The sequence below is a fragment of the Phyllopteryx taeniolatus genome, chromosome 6, assembly GCF_024500385.1.
Source record: "Phyllopteryx taeniolatus isolate TA_2022b chromosome 6, UOR_Ptae_1.2, whole genome shotgun sequence".
Lineage (NCBI taxonomy): Eukaryota > Metazoa > Chordata > Actinopteri > Syngnathiformes > Syngnathidae > Phyllopteryx > Phyllopteryx taeniolatus.
The window spans coordinates 25340114-25362024 of NC_084507.1; the positions used below are offsets into that span (position 1 = coordinate 25340114).

The 21911-nt window shown below is 41.3% G+C and overlaps 1 protein-coding gene and 1 long non-coding RNA gene across 3 annotated transcripts; one reads left to right on the forward strand and one right to left on the reverse strand.

Annotated features, from left to right (window-relative positions):
* Positions 1-116: 116 nt before the first annotated feature.
* On the forward strand, positions 117-20238 carry dhx16 (DEAH (Asp-Glu-Ala-His) box polypeptide 16). Its single transcript, XM_061776475.1, has 21 exons — positions 117-421; positions 931-1133; positions 2467-2708; positions 4072-4252; positions 4327-4383; positions 5204-5458; positions 6415-6651; positions 6867-7058; positions 7436-7546; positions 7646-7761; positions 9678-9888; positions 10217-10315; positions 11059-11211; positions 12442-12582; positions 13044-13206; positions 14610-14728; positions 15716-15783; positions 15906-16068; positions 17326-17487; positions 18798-18971; positions 19809-20238. The coding sequence occupies exons 2-21, from the start codon at positions 936-938 to the stop codon at positions 19935-19937; spliced, it is 3171 nt and encodes a 1056-aa protein (XP_061632459.1). The 5' UTR covers positions 117-421; positions 931-935; the 3' UTR covers positions 19938-20238.
* Positions 16825-19802, reverse strand: LOC133479453 (uncharacterized). 2 transcript variants are annotated; one of them, XR_009788952.1, is made up of 3 exons: positions 19779-19793; positions 19538-19702; positions 16825-17504 (listed from the first exon to the last, which is right to left on the reverse strand). It is a non-coding gene; the product is annotated as an uncharacterized LOC133479453 (long non-coding RNA). The 2 variants fall into 2 exon arrangements; XR_009788951.1 differs by having other exon boundaries at positions 19538-19802.
* Positions 20239-21911: the final 1673 nt, after the last annotated feature.

Consider the following 21911-nt stretch of genomic DNA (forward strand, 5'->3'; position numbering starts at 1 on the left):
TTATTCATAGAAATGTTTTTATAACATATATTTTATTCTTATTTTCCGATGGCGACAATGATTACTTTTGCTGTTGTTCCGCTGATGGCCATGTAGGGGCAGTAATGCAAAGCCTCCATCGTTGTCCTGCTCTCTTCTTCGGAGGGACACAGCTTGCTGCATGCGACTTGCGTCCATCGAAGATAGCTCCAAGAAGAACTGTTTATCTCATTATTATTATTATTATTTTTACAATTTTATGGATACCTACGGTGTAAACTTTATGTTTGTTCACCGGAGAACTTTACAAATTTACCTATTCCGTCATAGTTTGTAGTAGCAGTCTCTGATGGACTTAGTTAGCTCACGTCTAACAGTGAGCTAGCTGTTAGTCTCCGACTTTTGGACTATAAACAAAGTTGTTTTGGCATTTTCAAAAGGGGTAAGTAGAAAGTTTATGTGATTATTCCATCCCCTGATAAAGTGTCGATAATTCCGTCTTTAATATATAGCAGTGAGCCGGGGGTGGGGTGTATTAAATAAAGTTGGCACACAGTGGCTGTCAGGACCTTTTACAAACATTTTTACTGACTTCTGTTCAAAATTAGTTGTCGTCCATATGAATCTACGTGCAGAGGCCATAAACAAATACAGTGCACCTCGGCTGCTGGCGACCTGACGTCACGGCTAGCGACAAGATAATGTTTTTGGCTTAATAAACTCGTTTGAAATGGCATCACGCGAATGTGATTATCAGTGCTGCACATGGGGACAAAACTAGAGCGATATAAAAGCAACATTCATTCAAACTTATTTAAGTCTCGAGAGTTTATTGAGGGCAAAACGTCATTTTCAATTGTCAAAATATAGTAATTACTCAATTACTCTTTTTGGTTGCTTGTATTCTGAAGACACTTTCCAGATAATCGTACTGATGTTTTTACTGTGCAGACACCATGGCCAACTTGGAGCAGTGGGTGAATGACAGGCTCCACGACATCCTGGGCCTGAGCGATCGATACGTGGCCCAGTTTATGATCGGCACTGCCCGCAGGGCGACCAGCTCCCAGGACTTTGTGGCGCGTCTCCAGCAGACGGGCACCATTGACATCGACCAGAGTGTCACCGCTTTCGCGCACGAGCTTTTTGACAAGGTGAGTGGAATCATCTGAAAAAGCTGAAATATATCTCAAACTATTATCCCTTAATGCTCCAATATAATTTAAAACTCATTGAGTAACATGAAGCTTACAGATAATTGGATTTTGAAAAAATGCACCAGAAGTACAAGGACGCTGAAGTATATGTCACAGCTTCACAACCTGTACGTTTATTACATTTTTTTTTTAAACTCTCTGATAAACCTTGCATATTCAAGGTGTACTAAACACATTTTGTCCGTGGAATTTATTTGCAGTTATTCGCTGAAAGCTCACCTATATAATGTTGCAAGATGAGTTTGAAATCATATTAAAGTGTTTTGGGATCATAGTCCTTGGTGTATTTACAATTTAAAGTACAGTGGTACCTCGACTTACAAGTGACTTGACTCACAAGTTTTTTGAGATACAAGCCATCACTCAGTTTGATTGGTAGATTTTATTTGTCTCAAACAAGCATAAGCATACAAACAAATGTAAAAAAAATATATATATATAATGATAAAATAGCACAGTGGGAAAGTACAAGTTTGAGAAAGGGCTGAAGGAAGCAAAGCTTATCAAGTTCAACCCTCCTGCAATGAAATAATTACAAAAAAACAACGTGATGATTACAAAAAATCCATAACAACAAAATAAAAAACATTATAACCATTTGCATAATCCATAAATCCAGACATTTAAGAAGATTAAAACAATAAATATTTTGGTTCATTATTTCTTTTTTTTATTGTTTTGAGTTTTGAGCAAAAATGTATAGGATGGTGGCAGTAAACTTCAAAACAAGCAGCAGTTTGGCAGATAGTGAAGAATTTTTCAAAAAAGAGGCTTCTTGCCACTCCCAGTTGCTAGATTACTGTCACGCTGAACATAAAACAGAGATTTATACCACACAATTTTGTCTTAAGAATTTCTGATAGCTTAATTCTAAAACAGAAACCCCATAGATGGGCTAACAAAACTACCATTGATGTAGCATTATTTATAACCCTTTAAGCAATTAATATTTGATTTCCATTCAATTCAATAAGGAAAGATGAATGGCGATGCGAGTTGTTTTGAGTTACGAGCACGGTCATGGAACAAATTAAAGTCAGCCCTGTTTTACTATACAGTAGGCAATTATAAATGTTTTGGGGGGGACGGTCATTACTCGCAGCAATGCTTGGCCCCTACTGTTAATACCCACGAAAACGATTGCTTAACATTTTGCAATGTCGTGTGGGCGCAAAATTTGCAATTAGGTGAGAGTTAATTGTTCAAGCAAATGTAAAAAAAAAAAGTCAATTTTCCATAATATGCCACCATAAATCCCTCTGTCTTGCAGATTCCTCGCAAGCAGGTCGTGGAGAAAGCCTCGCGGGTGATGGAGCGTCAGGCCATTGAGATGGACAGGAAGAATCGCACATACACTTTGCTGGAGGACAGCGACAGCGCTGAGGACGCTGTTGTAGAGAAGCAACGCGGGATAAAGAAGAAGAGCAAAGACAAGGACAGGGGGAGCAAGAGGAAGAACATCCGGCGGAAGAAGGAGAGTGAGTCATCCAGTGAGGAAGATGTTCCTGTCAGGTAATCCACAACATGTGTTCGTGGCCTTGTGATGCATTCTAGACCGCAGGATAAGTAGTTTTGTAGTCAAAAATAGAAAAGGTTTAATTTAAAAAAAAATTCAAAATGACACTGACGTCTTTGACGCCCCACAAAAAGTTTTATAATTGCCGATAGATTAGTGGTGGGCAAGTGAAGCCTCATGAAGCACTGAGGCTTTCCGAACAATTGTGCCAAAAAAGATTCAACGCTTCAAGGCTTCAGTGACTGTAACATCTGATGGACAACTGAAGCCATAGCAACCTCTAAAGAGCACGACTAAAGCACTGGTGACAGCAATAAAAGTTCAGAAAAGTCTGTATGGTCATTTGAGTGTTTTGTTCATTCATACCAAATAATGATTATATCGACATTACAATAACATATGCAGATGCTCTCCCCCATACTCTAAAACACATTCCAGATTTACCCAAAGAATAAATGAAATGCCATGAGCCAATGACACACACTTAAAGACTATGAGCCAATGAAAAGGTTCGAAACATTTTGAAGGAATGAAGCGCGAAGCAAAACAGTGATGACGTTCGAACATCATCGATCATGTGACACTGGTGTTTTGATACAAGCTCCGACACAGCGTTTCGAATCACTCCGCTTCAGGAAGAGTGACACAAGCTCCAAAGCCTCTGTATCATTTGCCCATCACTACTATAGATGCCATAAGATGATAGTAAAGCCATGTCTATATGAAGCTCCAATTTACTTCAACATAGTTTTGTGGCACCAAGATGCCACAAGATGGAGGCAAGTCACTGCTTTTGTCTGTATCAGGGGTGTCAAACTTAATTTTGTCACAAGCCACATTGTTATTACGGTTACCCTCAGAGGGCTGTTATGACTGTGAAACCATATAAATTTTAAATCGCCTCATCATATTATTACATATACACAACAAATTGATCAGAAGTCGAGGATAATATTTTTTCTACTATTGTTTAAGCAATTGTAAAAAGTGGTAAGAAGCTACTTGCAGTATCTCGTTATTATTTATTACATATGACAATTAAATTTTTTTTCACAAACTTTAGCAAAAATCATGGACTTTTACACACCTGATTTGCTTTTATGGGACACATAAAATGATGAGGTGGGCCGGATCTGGCCCCCAGGCCCTGAGTTCTATATGAAGCTCCTCAACTCACTGAAACATAGCTCCTTGGCACCCAGATGCCATAGTGTGATGTATACGGTTGAGACTACCGCCTACATCCAGTGGTCAAATAGATAAATGAAAGTTCTTGTTGTTTGATGATGACTTTGTATTTTAATTATTGATTTATGATTTAATTTTGTTGCTACAAATGTGCATTACTTTCAACATCAGGGCTAAGTCGAGCCAAGGTGACAACGTGCCCGTCAAGAAAGAGGATGAGGAAGAAGAGGAGTGGGAGAAGGAGGAGCGGGAGCGACTGCAGGACATTGAGGAACGTGACGCCTTTGCTGAGCGCGTCAAGCTGAGGGACAAAGACAAGACGCGAAACATCGCGGAGAGAACAGACAAAAAGGTGATGATAAAGTTACACACTAAATACCATCTATGCATCATTAACCTTCTATTTTATATTATTTTTTGTTTCAGGCTTACGAGGAGGCTCAGAAGAGGCTTAAGTTGGCCGAAGATGATCAGAGGAACATGGTGGGTTAAAAGCGACATGTTATGTTTTTTTACAATTTAAAACAGTTCCCAGGTGTTTTACACATTTTTATCAGATAACACAAGATTTGCTTTGCTGTAAATTTCAAATTTGGTGGGTGGGAAGGCACCTCAGACACACGACTATTTGTATACAAGCTATTAAAAAGTCAGTTTTACAAAGTACAGTAAACCCCTGCTATTAGCGGGGGATAGGGAGCAAGCCCTGCTGCGAATAGTGAAATATTCAAGGAATTGATGCTCGCCTAAAAAGGTTTATTTCTTCCAATAGAAGCCACACGATGGCGGCAAAGCAATGGCCTGACTAAATGATGCGCCTCCTCTCAGTTCAGCATAGCTGGCCACTTGATGCAAAGTAATATTAGCTGAACAAACAAAAAAATCTGAGATTTTGCAGATGCCGAACCTCAAATATGCAGAGTTTACTATATTCTTTGGGCCTGTTGTCACTCTCTCGCGAGCACACTTGTCGAAATACGCAGAGATACGAAGTGTTCCGCTTTTGTCGTATTTTGTTACAGGCCCTTTCCATGTGTTTCGCCATTATGGGGAAGTTGAAAATGTTCTGGTGAGGACAGGACAACATCCGTAGTTAACTTGAAGTTTGCCAATTAGCGAGCGAGGGGCTATCTCGGACTGGCTTGTATACCGTATACAATCCTCATAAAAAAACGGTAGCTTAAAACACTGCGATATAGCATTGGCACAAATGAAGCGCGTTCTAGTGAGCGTTCACTGTATGTCCCCTTCAAAGTCCTCTTGTGCCAAAATCCATGACCCATCCCTGTTCCCTCCTCGCCAGTTGCCTGAGCTGAGGAAGCAGTCCCGCCGTGAATACCTGAAGAAGCGTGAGGAGGAGAAGCTGGAGGATCTGGAGGCGGAGATCATAGACGAGGAGTACCTGTTTGCCACTGATGAGCTGACGGAGCACGAGAAGAAGGACCTGGAGTACAAGTGCACGCTGCGAGACCTGGCCAAGGACTACAAAAAGGCTGGAGCCAAGGAGCAGGAGGAGAGGAAGAACAGATACTATATGCCAGAGGAGATCAGGAGAAAGGTAGGGTCCCCACTGTGGGTATCCAGTTAACACAATCACAGTTCTTTTTTTAGCACAAAACTGAACAAGAAAGTTACGAAAAAAAATTGCCCTCGACACAAGTTACAACTTGACATGAAATTGCATGGACATGTCTATCATAGGCACGGTGGACGACTGGTTAGAGCGTCTGCCTCACAGTTCTGAGGACCGGGGTTCAATCCCCGGCCCCGCCTGTGTGGAGTTTGCATGTTCTCCCCGTGCCTGTGTGGGTTTTCTCCGGGCACTCCGGTTTCCTCCCACATCCAAAAAACATGCATGGTAGGTTGATTGAAGACTCTAAATTGCCCGTAGGTGTGAATGTGAGTGTGAATGGTTGTTTGTTTATGTGTGTGTGATAGCTGGGATAGGCTCCAGCACTCCCGCAACCCTTGTGAGGATAAGCGGCTCAGAAAATGGATGGATGGATGTCTATCATAACATGACGCACGTAAAAAGTCTCCATGACCCATGCCAAAAATGTAATAACAAGTTGGCTGTTTCGGATTGAAGAAGCCATTATGGGGGAATTCTAGGGCTTGTACATGGGATAGTAAAGAGAAAAAATACCCCCCAGCCCGGATTAACACACAACTCAGTGGACGTGTCTATCATAACAGCATGCAAAATTGTTACTAGAGTGACAAATAGGTATAAAGTAACTGGTAAATTTCTGGAACGTTTTGGATAAATTTCTATTGAAAATTACAATGGGGAATTTTCTGAATTTTCAAAATTGTAAACTTTCTGTGTGAATTTATGAGATTTAACTGGAAATATAAAGTTATTTCATGGACAGTTTACAACTTTGAAAATTCCCAAAATTTTGCAACCGTATTTGTGCCGAACCGAAGTGACAAATGCCGACTCAGTTAGTAGAAAGTGACAGAGTGTAAAAATAGCTCATGCCACTCACCCCCTTGGTTCTGTCCATCCAGGAGGTGCCCCAGAAGGAGCTGGAGCTGGAGGAGGAGGCGCCCATGGAGCTGGGCGGCGAGCAGGGTCGCTGGGAGGAGGAGCGGCTCAAGACGGCCTCGCTCAGCTTCGGTGCCAAGAAGGAGCGGGAACAGGGCGTGAGGCGCCAACAGGAGAAGTACCAGCTCATTGTGGAGGAGGACGAGATGATCGACTTTGTCAGCACTGCCATCACCATGAAGGGAACGCTAACGGAGAAGGTGAGAAGGGTTTGAATACAGAGAGTATTGCGGGGAATATGTTTCAGACCCACCCATCATGGGTGAACATCCATGATATTTTACCCTTCCCACACACTTTTAACACATTAAAACTTATTAAAACATACTTTTTAAAATATAATTGGTGAAGGGTGTTTCTCATTTTACGAGGCATTTGAAATGTAATGTATGTAAAATGTAATGAATTCCTCCAGGACAATGAGACTCCAGCGTTGTCCCAGTCAGAGCTGAAGAAGCTGTCCATGCAGGAGGTCCGCCGCAGCCTCCCCATTTTCCCTTACCGAGAGGATCTGCTCGCCGCCATCCACGAGCACCAAGTGCTGGTGATTGAGGGTGAGACGGGCTCAGGCAAGACCACCCAGATACCGCAGTACCTCCTGGAGGATGTGAGTGTTGTATTATTAGGTATACTTATAGTGGTACCTTGACTTATGAGTGCCCCAACATATGAGTTGTCCCTTGGTCGTTTTTTTGTTTTTGTTTAGTTTTTTTTCCTTCCCCCTTGTGTGTTGCAAGCTAAAATTTTAATTACCGGCGAGCTTCATCTATGCTGTCGATAGAGTGAAGTGGGAAAAAAAATTTAACCATTAAGGTACAGTAATTCACTGGCATGTGGGCAAGGAGAGCCAATTGGCTAAAAAGCTGATCTGGGACAGAGCATGTCTACGATTGAGTTTAATGTTTTCTGTACGTAGTCCTTGACAAGTAAACAAATAATATAACACTAAACTAATATTAAGAAACATGTTGTAACCTCTCTCAGGGTTTCACTAAAGGAGGGATGAAGATCGGGTGCACGCAGCCTCGCAGAGTGGCCGCCATGTCGGTGGCTGCCCGGGTGGCGCAGGAAATGAGCGTTAAGCTTGGTAATGAGGTAAACCAAGAAAACATAACCCACTTCAATTTTGGTGATATTTGTCCTCAGCCTTTTTTCTTGTTTATTGATTTATTTTTTGACATTTTCCTGGTCCAGGTGGGATACAGTATACGGTTTGAGGACTGCACGTCTGAGAGAACAGTGATCAAATATATGACGGACGGGATGTTGCTGCGAGAGTTTCTCACAGAGCCCGACCTCGCCAGTTACAGGTAACGTTCTCACAGACTTGCGTTATTAATTATAAGTTCAACTTCTTCTCATATGCTGTAGAACCTTTGAGGCAGGGCTGGGCAATGTATGGGTCGCTCTATTCTTTAGATCCAGCCATAATCTAAAGTCCTGTCATACTAATTAATTTTGCAGTTTTTTCCTCCAATTGTTTAATTAAAATGTATGTATTCATTTGTCTCATTGCATAATTGGAAAATTCATTTATTGTAGATCAAAATGAATGCCTCTCCTTATGGTGGTGAGTTGGCTCCGATGGTGGGGGAAGATGCCGGTCCGACGTGGCAGGCCCAAACGTATTGTGAGGGTCTGCTGGGAACGTCTGGCAGAATCCCCTGTCAGGAGTTTCAACTCCCACCTCCGGCAGAACTTCACCCACGTCCTGGGTATTTAGTCCGAGTGGACCATGTTACACACCTCTATTGCAGAGGTGGCCTTAAGGTAGTCTGTGCCTGTCGTGGCTCCGCATTGAGAGGAGCCAGATGAGGTGGCTCGGGCATCTGTTTAGGATGCCTCCTGGACGCCTCCCCGGTGAGGTGTTCCGGGCACGTCCCACCAGGAGGAGACCCCGGGGACGGCCCAGGATACGCTGGAGAGACTACGTCTGTCCGCTTGCCTGGGAACGCCTCGGGATCCCCTCAAAGAGCTAGAGCAAGTGGCTTGGGAGAGGGAAATCTGGGCTTCCCTGCTGAGGCTGCTGCCCCCGCGACCCGACCTCGGATAAGCGGAAGACAATGGTTGGATAGATGGATCAAAATGAATGTATCTTTTATTTGGTTACATAATTGGTTAACTAATTATAATTCAATTTATTGTAAATAATACAAGTGTGTGATAACGAAATATAAAATATAATGAAAATATTATATTTGTAAAATACTAAAACTATTTGACATATTTTGCATACACATTAAAAAAAACAGAAATTAGCATAGATGTTACACTAATTGTGAACCTTCAAACAACTGCTTCTTTAACACACATGGAACAGTAACACATACAAAGTATACAACAAAAGAGAAGTAAACATTGCACATTTAAACACGAATATGTTCATCCATCCATCCATTTTCTGAGCCGCTTCTCCTCACTAAGCAAACATAATTTCATCTCGTGAAAGTCCGCTAGCTTAATGCTAACATACAATACGAAACTTTTCAGACAGGCTAACAAGAATTACCTTTGATGTTCCAAGCATTCTCAACCTTTAACCAACTGCGACTTTAACACACACGGAGCAGCAACACGTAAAAACAGAGCATACAACAATACTCACAGGCATATATTCTCTTGGCGGCACGGTGGACGACTGGTTAGAGCATCAGCCTCACAGTTCTGAGGACCGGGGTTCAATCCCCGGCCCCGCCTGTGTGGAGTTTGCATGTTCTCCCCGTGCCTGCGTGGGTTTTCTCCGGGCACTCCGGTTTCCTCCCACATCCCAAAAACATGCATTAATTGGAGAGTCTAAATTGCCCGTAGGTGTGAATGTGAGTGCGAATGGTTGTTTGTTTGTATGTGCCCTGCGATTGGCTGGCAACCAGTTCTGGGTGTACCCCGCCTCCTGCCCGATGACAGCTGGGATAGGCTCCAGCACGCCCGCGACCCTAGTGAGGAGAAGCGGCTCAGAAAATGGATGGATGGATGGAAGAATAATGATAGTGGGAGTGGTTAAAATGAGATGCTTGCAATGCTAGTATTTGTATGTCCAAAATGTTTGAGAGTAGTATTAAAAATCTCCGATACAGCGGGGGCGCGAACGATGAACCACAATTTTGTGAGGCTTCACTGTCGTTACTTTATTTTCCACTAGAAATGCAAATATTTTTTCTAGCCGACCAAGTCCATATTATATAATTTCAAAGCAATCCTACCCCGCCTCTTGTCTTGCTCCTTTTAGTGTGATCCTCATTGACGAGGCACACGAGCGAACCCTCCACACGGACATCCTGTTCGGCCTGATCAAAGACATCGCCAGGTTCCGACCCGACCTGAAGGTGCTGGTGGCCAGCGCCACCCTGGACACGGAGCGCTTCTCCACATTCTTTGACGATGCGCCCGTCTTCAGGATCCCCGGCAGGAGATTCCCCGTAGACATATTCTACACAAAAGTTAGTGTGCATTCCACAATTGAGAGGAATCTCATGTTTGTGGTTTTAGTAGTGTAAAAAAAAAAATCACGTTTGATGTAAAATAGACTTTTAAATTGCCTATATACATATAGTTGGGTCTTTTGAGGGCCTGCCTACTCATCAAGTGGGAAATTAGAAAACAAAAAAAAGTCAGTTGAATCTTGACTTCTGAGCCTTCCAACATGGTGTTGGTCAATTAGGAAAATATCTGTAAGCGAGTTTTTTTTTTAATTTGATAATTTACATTACATTACCGCCACTTCAAAAAGGCATCATAGGTCCCCTTTTAATTTGAATTTCCATCTAGGCTCCAGAGGCGGACTACATGGAAGCGTGTGTGGTGTCAGTGCTACAGATCCACGTCACACAGCCTCCTGGAGATGTTCTCGTCTTTCTCACCGGACAGGTACCCTGCAAAAACTGGGCTTAGAAAGAAAAAAAATAATTAAGATATATATATATATATATATATATATCCTAAAGAGGATAAGGGATAAAGAAATAGCACATTTAAATACCAAAATGGTCAAACATAATGTTATTTCCTCTAACATAAGTCTCCTATCTTAATGCTAATGTATAATGCAAAATGGCATAGACGAGTCAACGGAAATTACCACAAATACTATGGAAATTCAACCGCTACTTTAACACACACGGAGCAGCAGCATATATGAACAGCGCATACAACTATGCTCATACATATATTCTATGCTTCTGTTTTCTAACATTTGTGAATCGGTTTGAGCAGTTCAAACAGTTCATGTTCAGCTGAAAAAAAAGCCCAGATTTACTTTACACAAGTAAATTTGTAAGTAAATTGAAAAGAGATCATTATTTCACTTTGAAACATTTTGTGACATGTTTGTTTGGTGGTGTGGTGTGATCATTTTCTAATGTAAAATGGGTTGCTGGGCAAAATAAAGGTTGGGAAACACTGCCTTAAGATATTTAAGGAAAAATATGCTTTAAGCAGATGAAATGCTCTTACAAAGAAACTGCTTTGTAAGTAGAAATATCTTGTCAGAGAAAAAAAACTAGCGTATTTTACCTTGATTTGACATTAATTTTTGGTTAGATTTTAGTTTTTGCTGTGTTGTTATATTTGAGGCCAGTAAATAACAAAATGTGTGTTCTTCGTTCGTGCAGGAGGATATTGAGACTTGTTGTGAGCAGCTCCAAGACAGATGTCGGCGACTCGGCTCCAAGATTGCTGAACTTCTCGTCCTGCCTATCTACGCTAATCTGCCCTCGGACATGCAGGCCAAGATCTTCAGCCCCACGCCGCCCGGCGCACGCAAGGTGGGACCAAGCACATGCATTCATGTAAAAGTTCTCTGAGAATCTGAAAAATGTGTGTTGAACTCAAACTTTTCAAACTCAAACCAGTCTTATTGTTGATGATGTTTTGCTCCACTATGATGGCACTGGTGGTGTTCAGGGCTATCAAGGCCTTCTCTACTAGCCTCAAGACTATCAGAACCACTGACCTACATATTTTCTTCATTTGGTAGCGTTTCTCTTGGCTGCTCTGCTTCCAGTTCGTGTATGTGGATATTATATATTTATTTTTTCGTCCAATCAGATTCCTCTGTGTTACCATGTCAATCTAATCTGCCCAAAGCCTTTGTAATCACTAGTGTTGGCCTGTGTACCCTCAACTATATTAGCAGTGGGACTGTTTCTTTAACCAATAACATTTTGAATTTGTCCTCAATGATGTTACCATTTTCCGTCCTCTTATTGGTTCGTCAGAGCAAAACTGTTCAACTACCAAAACACGTGTAGCCCTTCACACATTTAGTACAAGTAATAATCAGCATCTCTGGTGAGTAGGATGTGTTTTATTTAAATGTTTTGTTTTTTTCATGTTATTAGATAAATATTGATTGTGAACTGATCAGACTCAAAATCATATTTATTTTCCAAGTATCTCAAAAACACACAAGGGATTTGTCTCCCGTAGTTGGAGCTGCTCTAGTACGACAACAGACAGTCAATTGACAGTGAATACTTTTGAGACATAAAAACACAGTCAGTGAGCAATAAGAGGTTACCAGTTATGTAGTAATGCTGATCGATTTTTTTTCTACAATTGTGCAAATGATGCCGAGTCCTGTAGCAATTTAGAGCAGTTTGAAATTACTAATAGAACAATAGTCTGGTGCAGTGACCATTGTGCAAATGGCGCAGAGACTTCAAGAAATTATGCAGTTTAAAGTGACTAGTAGTGCAACAATCTGGAACAATGTCAATTGTGCAAATGGTGCAGATACTTCTCAAGCACATAAGTGGCCAGTATTGGTCAACAACAGATATGCAAGTAGTGTGCCATGATATGTGATATATGTGGCACAGTTGTGTGCTGTTATATTGCATTTTTGTATGGTATTGTATGTATAATTGCCTTGATATATGTGATAGTGGTGATATTAAGAGGGATTAAGTTGGGTAATTCCCCACTGAAGCCTCAGATACCAAATGTAGCGCCCTCCGCTTTATGACGCTGAGCATTTTCTGCATCCTTTGCAGGTGGTGGTGGCAACCAATATAGCAGAAACCTCGCTGACCATTGATGGCATCATCTACGTCATCGACCCCGGCTTCTGCAAGCAGAAGAATTACATCGCCCGTACCGGGATGGAGTCGCTCATCGTCATGCCCTGCTCTCGGGTGATTGCACATCGTCACGTTAAACTATAGTGGTACTTAGACTTACAAGTCCCGCAGCGTACGGGTTATTTTTAGTTAAGAGCCGACGATTGGTCGAATTTTTTGTTTCCTCCCAAGCCCAAATTTGAGTTGTGCGCATGCTTCACATATGGTGCCACTCGAGTGAAGTAAAAAATAAAATAAGAGCAACAGTCGCCGATGCTCTTTCAATGGTTTATAATTAGACAAACAGTCAAACACGCAATACAAAATGAAAACACTTGGAAGGAGCATGGAGGAGACACTCACACCGAACTAACCGCATGGAAAAGGATGATGCCAATTTGATATAATTTGATATAAGAGTAAGTTGCATTATGAGCTTAGTCACAGAATGAATTAAGCGTTTAAGTCAAGCTACCAATGTATTTAGCTGGTCTACTATTTGCTCATGCCATGCTGTGTGCATGTGTGTGTTCCAGGCGTCGGCTAATCAGAGAGCAGGGCGTGCTGGCAGAGTGGCCGCTGGCAAATGCTTCAGGCTCTACACGGCGTGGGCCTTCAAGCACGAGATGGAAGAGATGACTGTGCCCGAGATTCAGAGGACCAACCTAGGAAATGTAGTTTTGCTCCTCAAGAGCTTAGGTGGGTGTGAACATTTGTGTACACACTGATGACACCACAACACACACATCATTAGGTACACACAAGAATACAGTGAATGCTTGCTGTTGGTGGGGTTTAGGGACCAAGACTGAAGAATAAAAATTTGCAAATTGTAGATGACCGACCATCCACACACTCGCACGTCCACACGCACACATGCACACACACATATTTATACTTGCCTATACAGTGAACCACTACTATTTACGGGGAGTAAGGACCACAGAGAGTGGCATGGCATTACTTTTGTCTAAATAAAGCTCAACTCCAACATAGTTACTTGGCAACAAGATTCTGCAAGATGGTGAAAATGCACTACTTTTCTCTAAATGAAGCTCTTCAACTCCAACATATTTCCTTGGCACCAAGATGCCACAAGATGGGAGCAAAGCAATACATTTATTTTTGAGGTTGCCCTCAAAAAATCCACGAGCGAATGCCGAACCGCAAATATGCCGAGATTCTCTGTAGTAATAGTTTAAACACTACATATACCATAAACCATGATCCCAAAACTCATTACCCTTAGAAATATATCCAATGAGCCAATAAGACACTAAAACAAGAGTTGTATTAAAAATTCTGCCTCTTGTGTGATGCTCAGTTTTGATTGGCACTTGCAGTAGTGTTTAAATGTACTGCATCATAATGAGGGGTGTTCTAATACTTCGGTCACAACAAGCAGAGCAAAAGGTAAGAAACAGCTGTCAGTGTGACGTAGTAAAGTAATACCACTGCAAACAACAACTGCCATCCATCCATCCATCCTTTTTCCGTACCGCTTATCCTCACTAGGGTCACGGGCGTGCTGGAGCCCATCCCAGCTGACTCTGGGCGGGAGGCGGGTCAAACCCTGAACTGGTCACCAGCCACTTGCAGGGCACATATAAACAAACAACCACTCGCACTCACATTCACACCTGCGGACAGTCTAGAGTCTTTAGTTAACCTACCACACAGGCGAGGCCGAACTGGAACTGGTTAGCACATCTGCCTCAGAACTGTGAGGCAGATGTGCTAACCAGTCGGCCTCTGTGCTGCCCACAACTGCAATACGAAACATATTTCTAAATTATTGAGAAGACGACAGTATTATCTTTTTAAAAGTGGAATTTTTGATACAGCTGTTAGATTATGCCATAATCAGGCCATCCATCTCATGTTCCAGATCCTTTCGTTGTTTAAGCGACCAGTAAACATGCTAATTGTGCCTGAAGTGACAACACTAACTCGCTATCCTGACCTAAATCAGAACATTCCTCAAAAATATCTACTCAATCATGACAGCGCTGTTTCGCACTGCAGCTCATGGAATATTTTTGTAGCACTGAAAGACAGCGCTTTAGGCTAATCTGTGTATCTCTCGGTCTATCGGTCTCTAGGGATCAACGACCTCCTCCACTTTGACTTCATGGACCCGCCACCACATGAGACGCTATTGATGGCTCTGGAGCAGCTTTATGCCCTTGGAGCACTGAACCACCTGGGGGAGCTTACCACGGTATTCCACGTAGTGGATACACATACAATTCAGTAAACCCCCAGTTGTAGACCTACATACGATAAGTGAAAATCTGTAATATAAAAAGACCATATAGATATTTTTTACCCCTCCCACGTACCTAAACATATTTAAAAGACACAAACCTATAAAAACACACTTTTTAAAATATTACTTGTCTGTTCCCACTCTCTCACTGTCAAATAATGGGAGACGATTGTAAAGAATTGCTTTTGAGTAAACGAAAAGAAGACTCATGCACAGTTCTCCAAATATGAGGCAAAATATGTTTGTCGCTCCCAGTTGACGTTTACTGTAAAACTGACACATTAAACAGAAAATAAGAGAAATATTGTATATCAGAACACCAAAATGTTTAACCAAACCACATTTCGTCGAATGAAAGTGTTAGCTTAGTCCTAAAATATAATGCCCCGAGATGGGCCAACAGAAAGTTGAGGTTAAATGTGTTTGGTGGTGTGTTTACCATATGGGCAACATGCAAATATAATGCAAAATGCCATAGAGGGACTAAAGAAAATTAACTTGGATGTTACGGTCATTATAAACATTGAAACAACTTCTCCTTTAACACACACGGAGCAGCAACACATACAAACAGAGCACACAATAGTACTCGCAGATACAAATTCTCTGCTCTGTTGGAACGACTATTACTGGAGCTTACTTAAAGACATTCTCTACCTCCTCTTGCTGTTAATTACGCTGCATTTCTTCCAGTAGTCCTCAGTGCTGCCTGGCTTGTTGTGGCACAATGTGGTTTTACACATGACGGCGCGCAACTTTAAATTTGGACTTGCCTGTATATTGTAAAAACCCATAAAAACGATTGCTTAAAAATCTGATATAGCAGAGGTGCGAACGATTACTCATTATTTAGCAGGGGGTTGCTGCACTTGTGAAATAATGAATACTGAAGCTACTTGAAGCTAACTTATTGCTCACTGTCCTGTTTGTGGACTTAAGCTGGGTCGAAGGATGGCCGAGCTGCCCGTGGACCCCATGCTGAGCAAGATGATCCTTGCCTCTGAGCAGTGAGTCTCCTCTCATCCAAACTTTTTTAATTTTTATTTTTTTTAATTTTTAATTTTTTTTTTTTTAAACAATGAATGTCCTCCTCACTCACACTATAACCCGCCTCCCTCCACCCTTCCAGGTACAAGTGTTCTGAGGAGGTTCTGTCTATTGCTGCCATGCTGTCTGTCAACAACTCCATCTTCTACCGACCCAAGGACAAGGCGGTGCATGCCGACAATGCCAGAATGAATTTTGTGGTGCCCGGTGGAGACCACCTGGTGCTCCTAAACGTCTACACGCAGGTACGGACGCACAACACAAGTCAAACACTCTTACCAACCCTATGGGCTCTATGCATTCGTGTCCTCCTTGCTTTTAGCCATTTTTTTGTCTTAATGCAAAGTAATGAAACTTCCCAACGGTGTTATTTTTTTGGTTTGATTTTGTCATTTCCAACTTCAGCTCAAGCTATAGCAATAATATAGTATTTTGTTTACAATGGCTATTCACAGGGGATAGGGACCAGGCCAGACCATGAACAGTTAAAATCTATGGATAATTGAAGCTCATTTTTGGTTGTTTTTTTTTTACCTGCAAAAACTGGACTGGAGTGGAAGATCCCTCTGCATACTGTAGAAAGGCTGTACAAAAATTCTCAGGGCATTGAATCGATCGCAACTTGACTGTTCCGTTTGTCTTTCAGAAGTTGGAACATAAATAGTTGAGTCTTCCACACAAACACTGGATAGTGTGTCCTAACTAAGCCTTGTTGCATTAACGGATGAAGCCTACTCTGATGAGAGGTGAAACATCTAAGACAAACAGAACAGTCCAGTTGCAATCGATTCAATGCTCTGTGAATGAAATGACCTGGATGAATGAGAATATTCACAGGCACTGTACAAGAATTAGAATATTTGCAATACACCCATAGTATAAGAAAAAAATAGGTACTGGGAATATGTATAAAATAATTTTTTTAGGTTGTTTTGCAGCCTCTGCATTGTGCAAACAAAGTGGAATGTATAGGGTTAAAAACAAAAAAGGGATACTTTACACTGAAATTAGTTAAAAACTTTATACAGTAAAAGAAGCAGATAAAACCAAATATCTTAAAAATTGCAGACACTGTGTACTGAACTGTCAGCTCAACTTTGTTTATAGAACACTTTAAAAAAAACAACAGCAACTGAAACAGTGCTGTACACAAGGGCCAAACATAAAAACAATAATAATACCGATAACAAATATCTTTTCTAATAAAATTATACTTATTTAAAAGCTGTTGGTGACATCGAAACACTCCTGCAGCGCCTCTTCTGTGTCTTTAGACTAAAGTCAGTGTCTTTATGTTGGCTGCCCGCTGAGCAATTTTGTGGTTGTTACTTAGAGGAAGATCAGATCACACTTCATGACCAATCTATGCAGAAATCCTGCTCATTCCAAAGGGTTTGCATACTTTTTCTTGCAACTGTTACTGTATATATGGAAATATAAAATGTTGGAGTTTTTCAATGGGCATTTGTTTGTAAAAATGTGTTTGTGTCTGTGTGCCTTAGTGGGTGGAGAGCGGCTACTCGACGCAGTGGTGCTACGAGAACTTCATCCAGTTCCGCTCCATGAGGCGAGCGCGGGACGTGCGCGACCAGCTGGAGGGCTTGATGGAGCGCATTGAGGTGGAGATGGTCAGCTCGCAGGGAGACGCCATGCCCATCCGCAAGGTCAGTGCTGACTTTTCCTAAGGATTGGGATATAATGTTGGACGTTTAAGCTGGGGGGTGCTGATGAGCAGGATCTTAAACCACAACTGCTGCTCATTTTGTGGAAAATGACTTTATAATCGCGTGTATACAAATAGCGTAAACCCCTCATTAATTGCAGGGGTTGTGTTCCAGACAAATCCGTGATCAGTGGAAAAAAAATCTACAATGTATGTAGAGAGACCATATAAGAATTTTTTTGGTATAGTTTTACCCATCCCGCACACTTTGAACACATTTAAACGTATGAAAACACATTTAAAGTTATTGTAACACAATTTTATAGTATTCCTTAACACCTGTTCTTACTCTCTCCCTGTCAAGAAATGTTAGACTTTCGTATAACAAAAAGACTTGCTGACACAGTTCTAAAAAAAAAGAGGCAAAGCGTTCTTGCTTCAAGCTATTTATTAATCGCTCCCAGTTGAATTGGCTTAAAAACTGACGCATAGTACAGAAGGCAATTAAACGTATATTTAAACACCAGAATGTTCAACCAAACCACACAATTTCATCTAACAAAATCCGCTACCTTAATGCTAACATAATACTATAGATTAGCTAACAGAAATGAATGTTTTTATGTTTTGATAAGCGGGGCATACTTTGTTTGGTGAAGTTGTTGACGTGGTGGTGAGTGTGTTTTTGTTCATGTGTTAGCTGCATGCGCCTTATGCACGGATTCGCTTAGGTGGCTTGGTGATGAAGTGCTCCCTCCACAAGGGAAAACACAGTCCTCGCTTTTTTCTTCACACTATGGGCTATTCGTCGCCGCTAGCCTCGTCGCAACCCCTACCTCTCCCTCGGTTTTCATGGGAACAAAAGCCATACTCCCATTGGCCCCTCCTTGGAGGAGCTGTTGATTGTCAGAGTGGTTTGATAAATGCATGTCAAACGTTAAGATACCTGGGAACTGTTTTAAACAGGAAAAAAAACATGTTACTTTTAAAATCTTAGTAGCGTGTTTTGCCTTTGGGTGATTAGTGCATGACATGCGTCTATCCGTTTGAGCTTTACCGCAGCGAACACACTCAGAACACGCCCGAGCTGACACGGTTGCAGGTGTCAGCAGGTGATCTGCCGGTGCGTAAAGGACAAATGATTCTTCCGGTGGTTTGCTTACAGTGCTCCTCTAAGAGATTTTTGACCCAATCTGCCATGTATCTTGAAAAACTCGCAAGTCGGGTAATTTTTAATTCGAGGTACCACCATATTTAAATATTTTAGCGACATTGATAGGAAACTTAACGTTTTGCATGGGCTCCTTCCAGGCGGTGACAGCGGGCTACTTCTACCACACAGCGCGGCTGAGCAAAGGTGGCTACAGAACAGTTAAGCATCAGCAGACAGTCTACATCCACCCCAGCAGCTCGCTGTTTGAGGAGCAGCCCCGATGGCTCATCTACCACGAGCTGGTCATGACCACCAAGGAGTTCATGAGACAGGTCTGTACCATCCTTAAACCGTCCCTAACCGTAACTGGCAGAGGGCACAACTACTTTCCTACCTCGATGGGTTGCTTTAGATGTACTACTCGCCCTTTGAAGATGATTGAAAAAAATGAAACCTATTGAATGAAAAAATATACAAATATAATAACAAATTTACAGCAAAAATAAATGAAAATCATACAACTTTGAGAGAATAATACAAAATACTAGTAAGAAAAATACAATACTGTTTTAAAAAATATAATAGAAAAAAATACAATATTACAAACAAAATATTAGAAAATACATTTTAGCCAAAAATAAAATATTTCATAAAAATACACAAATAGTACTGGGATAAAAGTAAAAACTGGGATAAAATAAAATAAATAATACTAGAAAATTCAAAATATATTTGACAAAAAAAGTACAAAAAGCACAGTAACGTGAAAATATACAAACAACATAAATGTTAAAGAATTATTCTAAAAAAAGATAGAATATACTGACAAACTAGGGGATATTATCGACAATAGAAAAAAAACAGAAATATCAGTCAAAAACAGACAATAAATACTCACTGAAGCTGAACTCTCACCAGATTTCATGACGTCTCAAGTGAGGATGCTTTGAACTTAAAAGCAAAATGATTTCAAGACACGCCTACCTGTTGATGTATTAATAAAACGCCCACACCTCAGTAGAACAAAGAAGCCGTTTTTCCCTTAGCATCCACCATGACTCTGCTGTAAAAAAATAAAAATAGTAATAATCTTGTCACACTGACGAGGCACAAATGGAGGAAGTGTCGCCGACAATTACGGAGATAATTCCTGACGCCTTTGCCACCAGGTGGTGGAGATCGAGAGCGGCTGGCTTCTGGAAGTGGCTCCTCACTACTACAAGAGCAAGGAGGTGGAGGACAGCAGCAGCAAGAAGATGCCCCGCAAGCAGGGCAAGGCCAAGGAAGAGCTGGGCTGAAAGCCAAGGCCCAAGTACACTGGCAGCTTCCATTTATGCATTGTACTCATAAAAAATGATTACGAATGGAAGGTGGACACGCTCAGGGAGCCTGAACACAATCGTGATTAAAATAGATTCCAGAGAAAAGTGGGTCAAAAGCTCCGGACCGGTTTAATGATAAACCTGTTCGCTTGCAGCGATATTGTACGACTCACCGGGCTCATTAGTGACGCTTGGTCACACATACTTGAATTGTTACAATAATGTCCTGATTGCTGAGAAGCAATAAATTTTTACTGCTGTTTGTATTTCCTCTGCACATTCCAGTACTTCCCTGTTTCCGTCTTTGTTCTAAACCAAAAAAATATTGCACCAACAGTTTTCAATGGAGTATTACTCCACTCATCTGTTCTATTACTTTTCTTGGCCAGGTTTTGAAATATTAGGATTATACAGTGAACCCCGTTATGGGGAATAAGTTACAGACCTACCCGCAATAGGTGAAAATCCGTGGTATAGAAACCATATTTTAAAAATTGTATAGTTTCTCAACTCCCACACACTATTAACACATTGACACTTATTAAAACACACTGAAACATCTTAAAATATACTTTTTCAAGTAGTCCTTAGCACCTATTTTCAGTCTCTTGCAGTCAAGAAATGGAAGACTATCGGATAACATCACTTTGAGAAAACGAAAAGACTCGCTCGCACAGTTCTCCAAATAAAGCGTGCTTGCTTCAATCTGTTTGTCACTCCCAGCTAAAGTTTACTGTAAAACCGACATACAGCAAAAGAGAGTTAAAATTTGTACAACAAAATGTTCAACCAAATCATGTAATTTCATCAAACAAACGCGTGCTACCTGAATGCTAACATATTATGTGAAACGCTATAGACAGTAATGTTGTCGACTTGATGGTGACGGGGAGGGTATTTGTGTTTGGTCGTGTGTCTGCTGCATGCGTCACATGCACGGATCAGCTACACTAATTAATTGTGTAATTAGTTGGCTTGGTGATGAAGTGCTGTTGCCACTCTACTCTCGTCCCAACCCCCTAGCTCTGACCCAGTCGTCATTGTAATGAAAGACACGCAAACGAAACTCTGCAAGCTTAATGCTTACATAATGCTGAAGACCAGCTAACAGAAATTAGCATTAGGTAATTGTAAACCTGCAAACAACCGCTACAGCAGCACCACATACAAACAGCTTACAACAATAGTAATATAAGCATATATTCTCTCTGCTCTGTGGAAAAATTTTATTACTGGAAAGTAGTTGGGGACCTTTTCTCTCTCCTTTTTTTTAAGCTGTTAATTACGCTTCATGTGTTTCAGTAGGGATCAGTGTTATGGGGGAGAGATTTGTCTCAAAATTATTAGCACAAATATATGCGTGATTTACAGCAAGTGTTTTCCAAATCCACAAACATAGCCGCGATTTATAAGTGTTTTTTACTGTTGTGTGTGAATTGTTGAAGGTGCGTTTGTAGCTAAGCGGGCACGCACATTTATTTTTTAGACAACGGAGTTTTCAAGATTTTATTTTTTCTACAATAAAATTTCAGCCTCTGTGTAGCCATGCCAATGTAATCTGCCAAGGGCCTTCAGTAGTGCTGGCCCATGTAACTTCAACTATATTAACAATCTTTAACCAATCACATTTCCGATTCATTCTCATAGGGCCAGTGAACTGGCCGTTGATTTTTCCATCTTCTGATTGGTTGGTCAGACCAAGCCAAGTTCGACTAGCAAAGCATAGCGATCCGCACGCATTAATACATTTGATAATCAGCATCTCTGGTGAGTATTATGTATTTAAAAGTTTTATGTTTTTGCAAAGCAAGCCACGGGATTCAAATTCCCAGTTATGAAGTATAATTTTTTTCCCTGCTTGATTTGATTTGCAGTGAGAAACTGTGTGGTTTAGCTCTCGCCACAGTATTCCCAGCACAGCAAGTGGCGTCAGTAAACCTCCAAACCGCA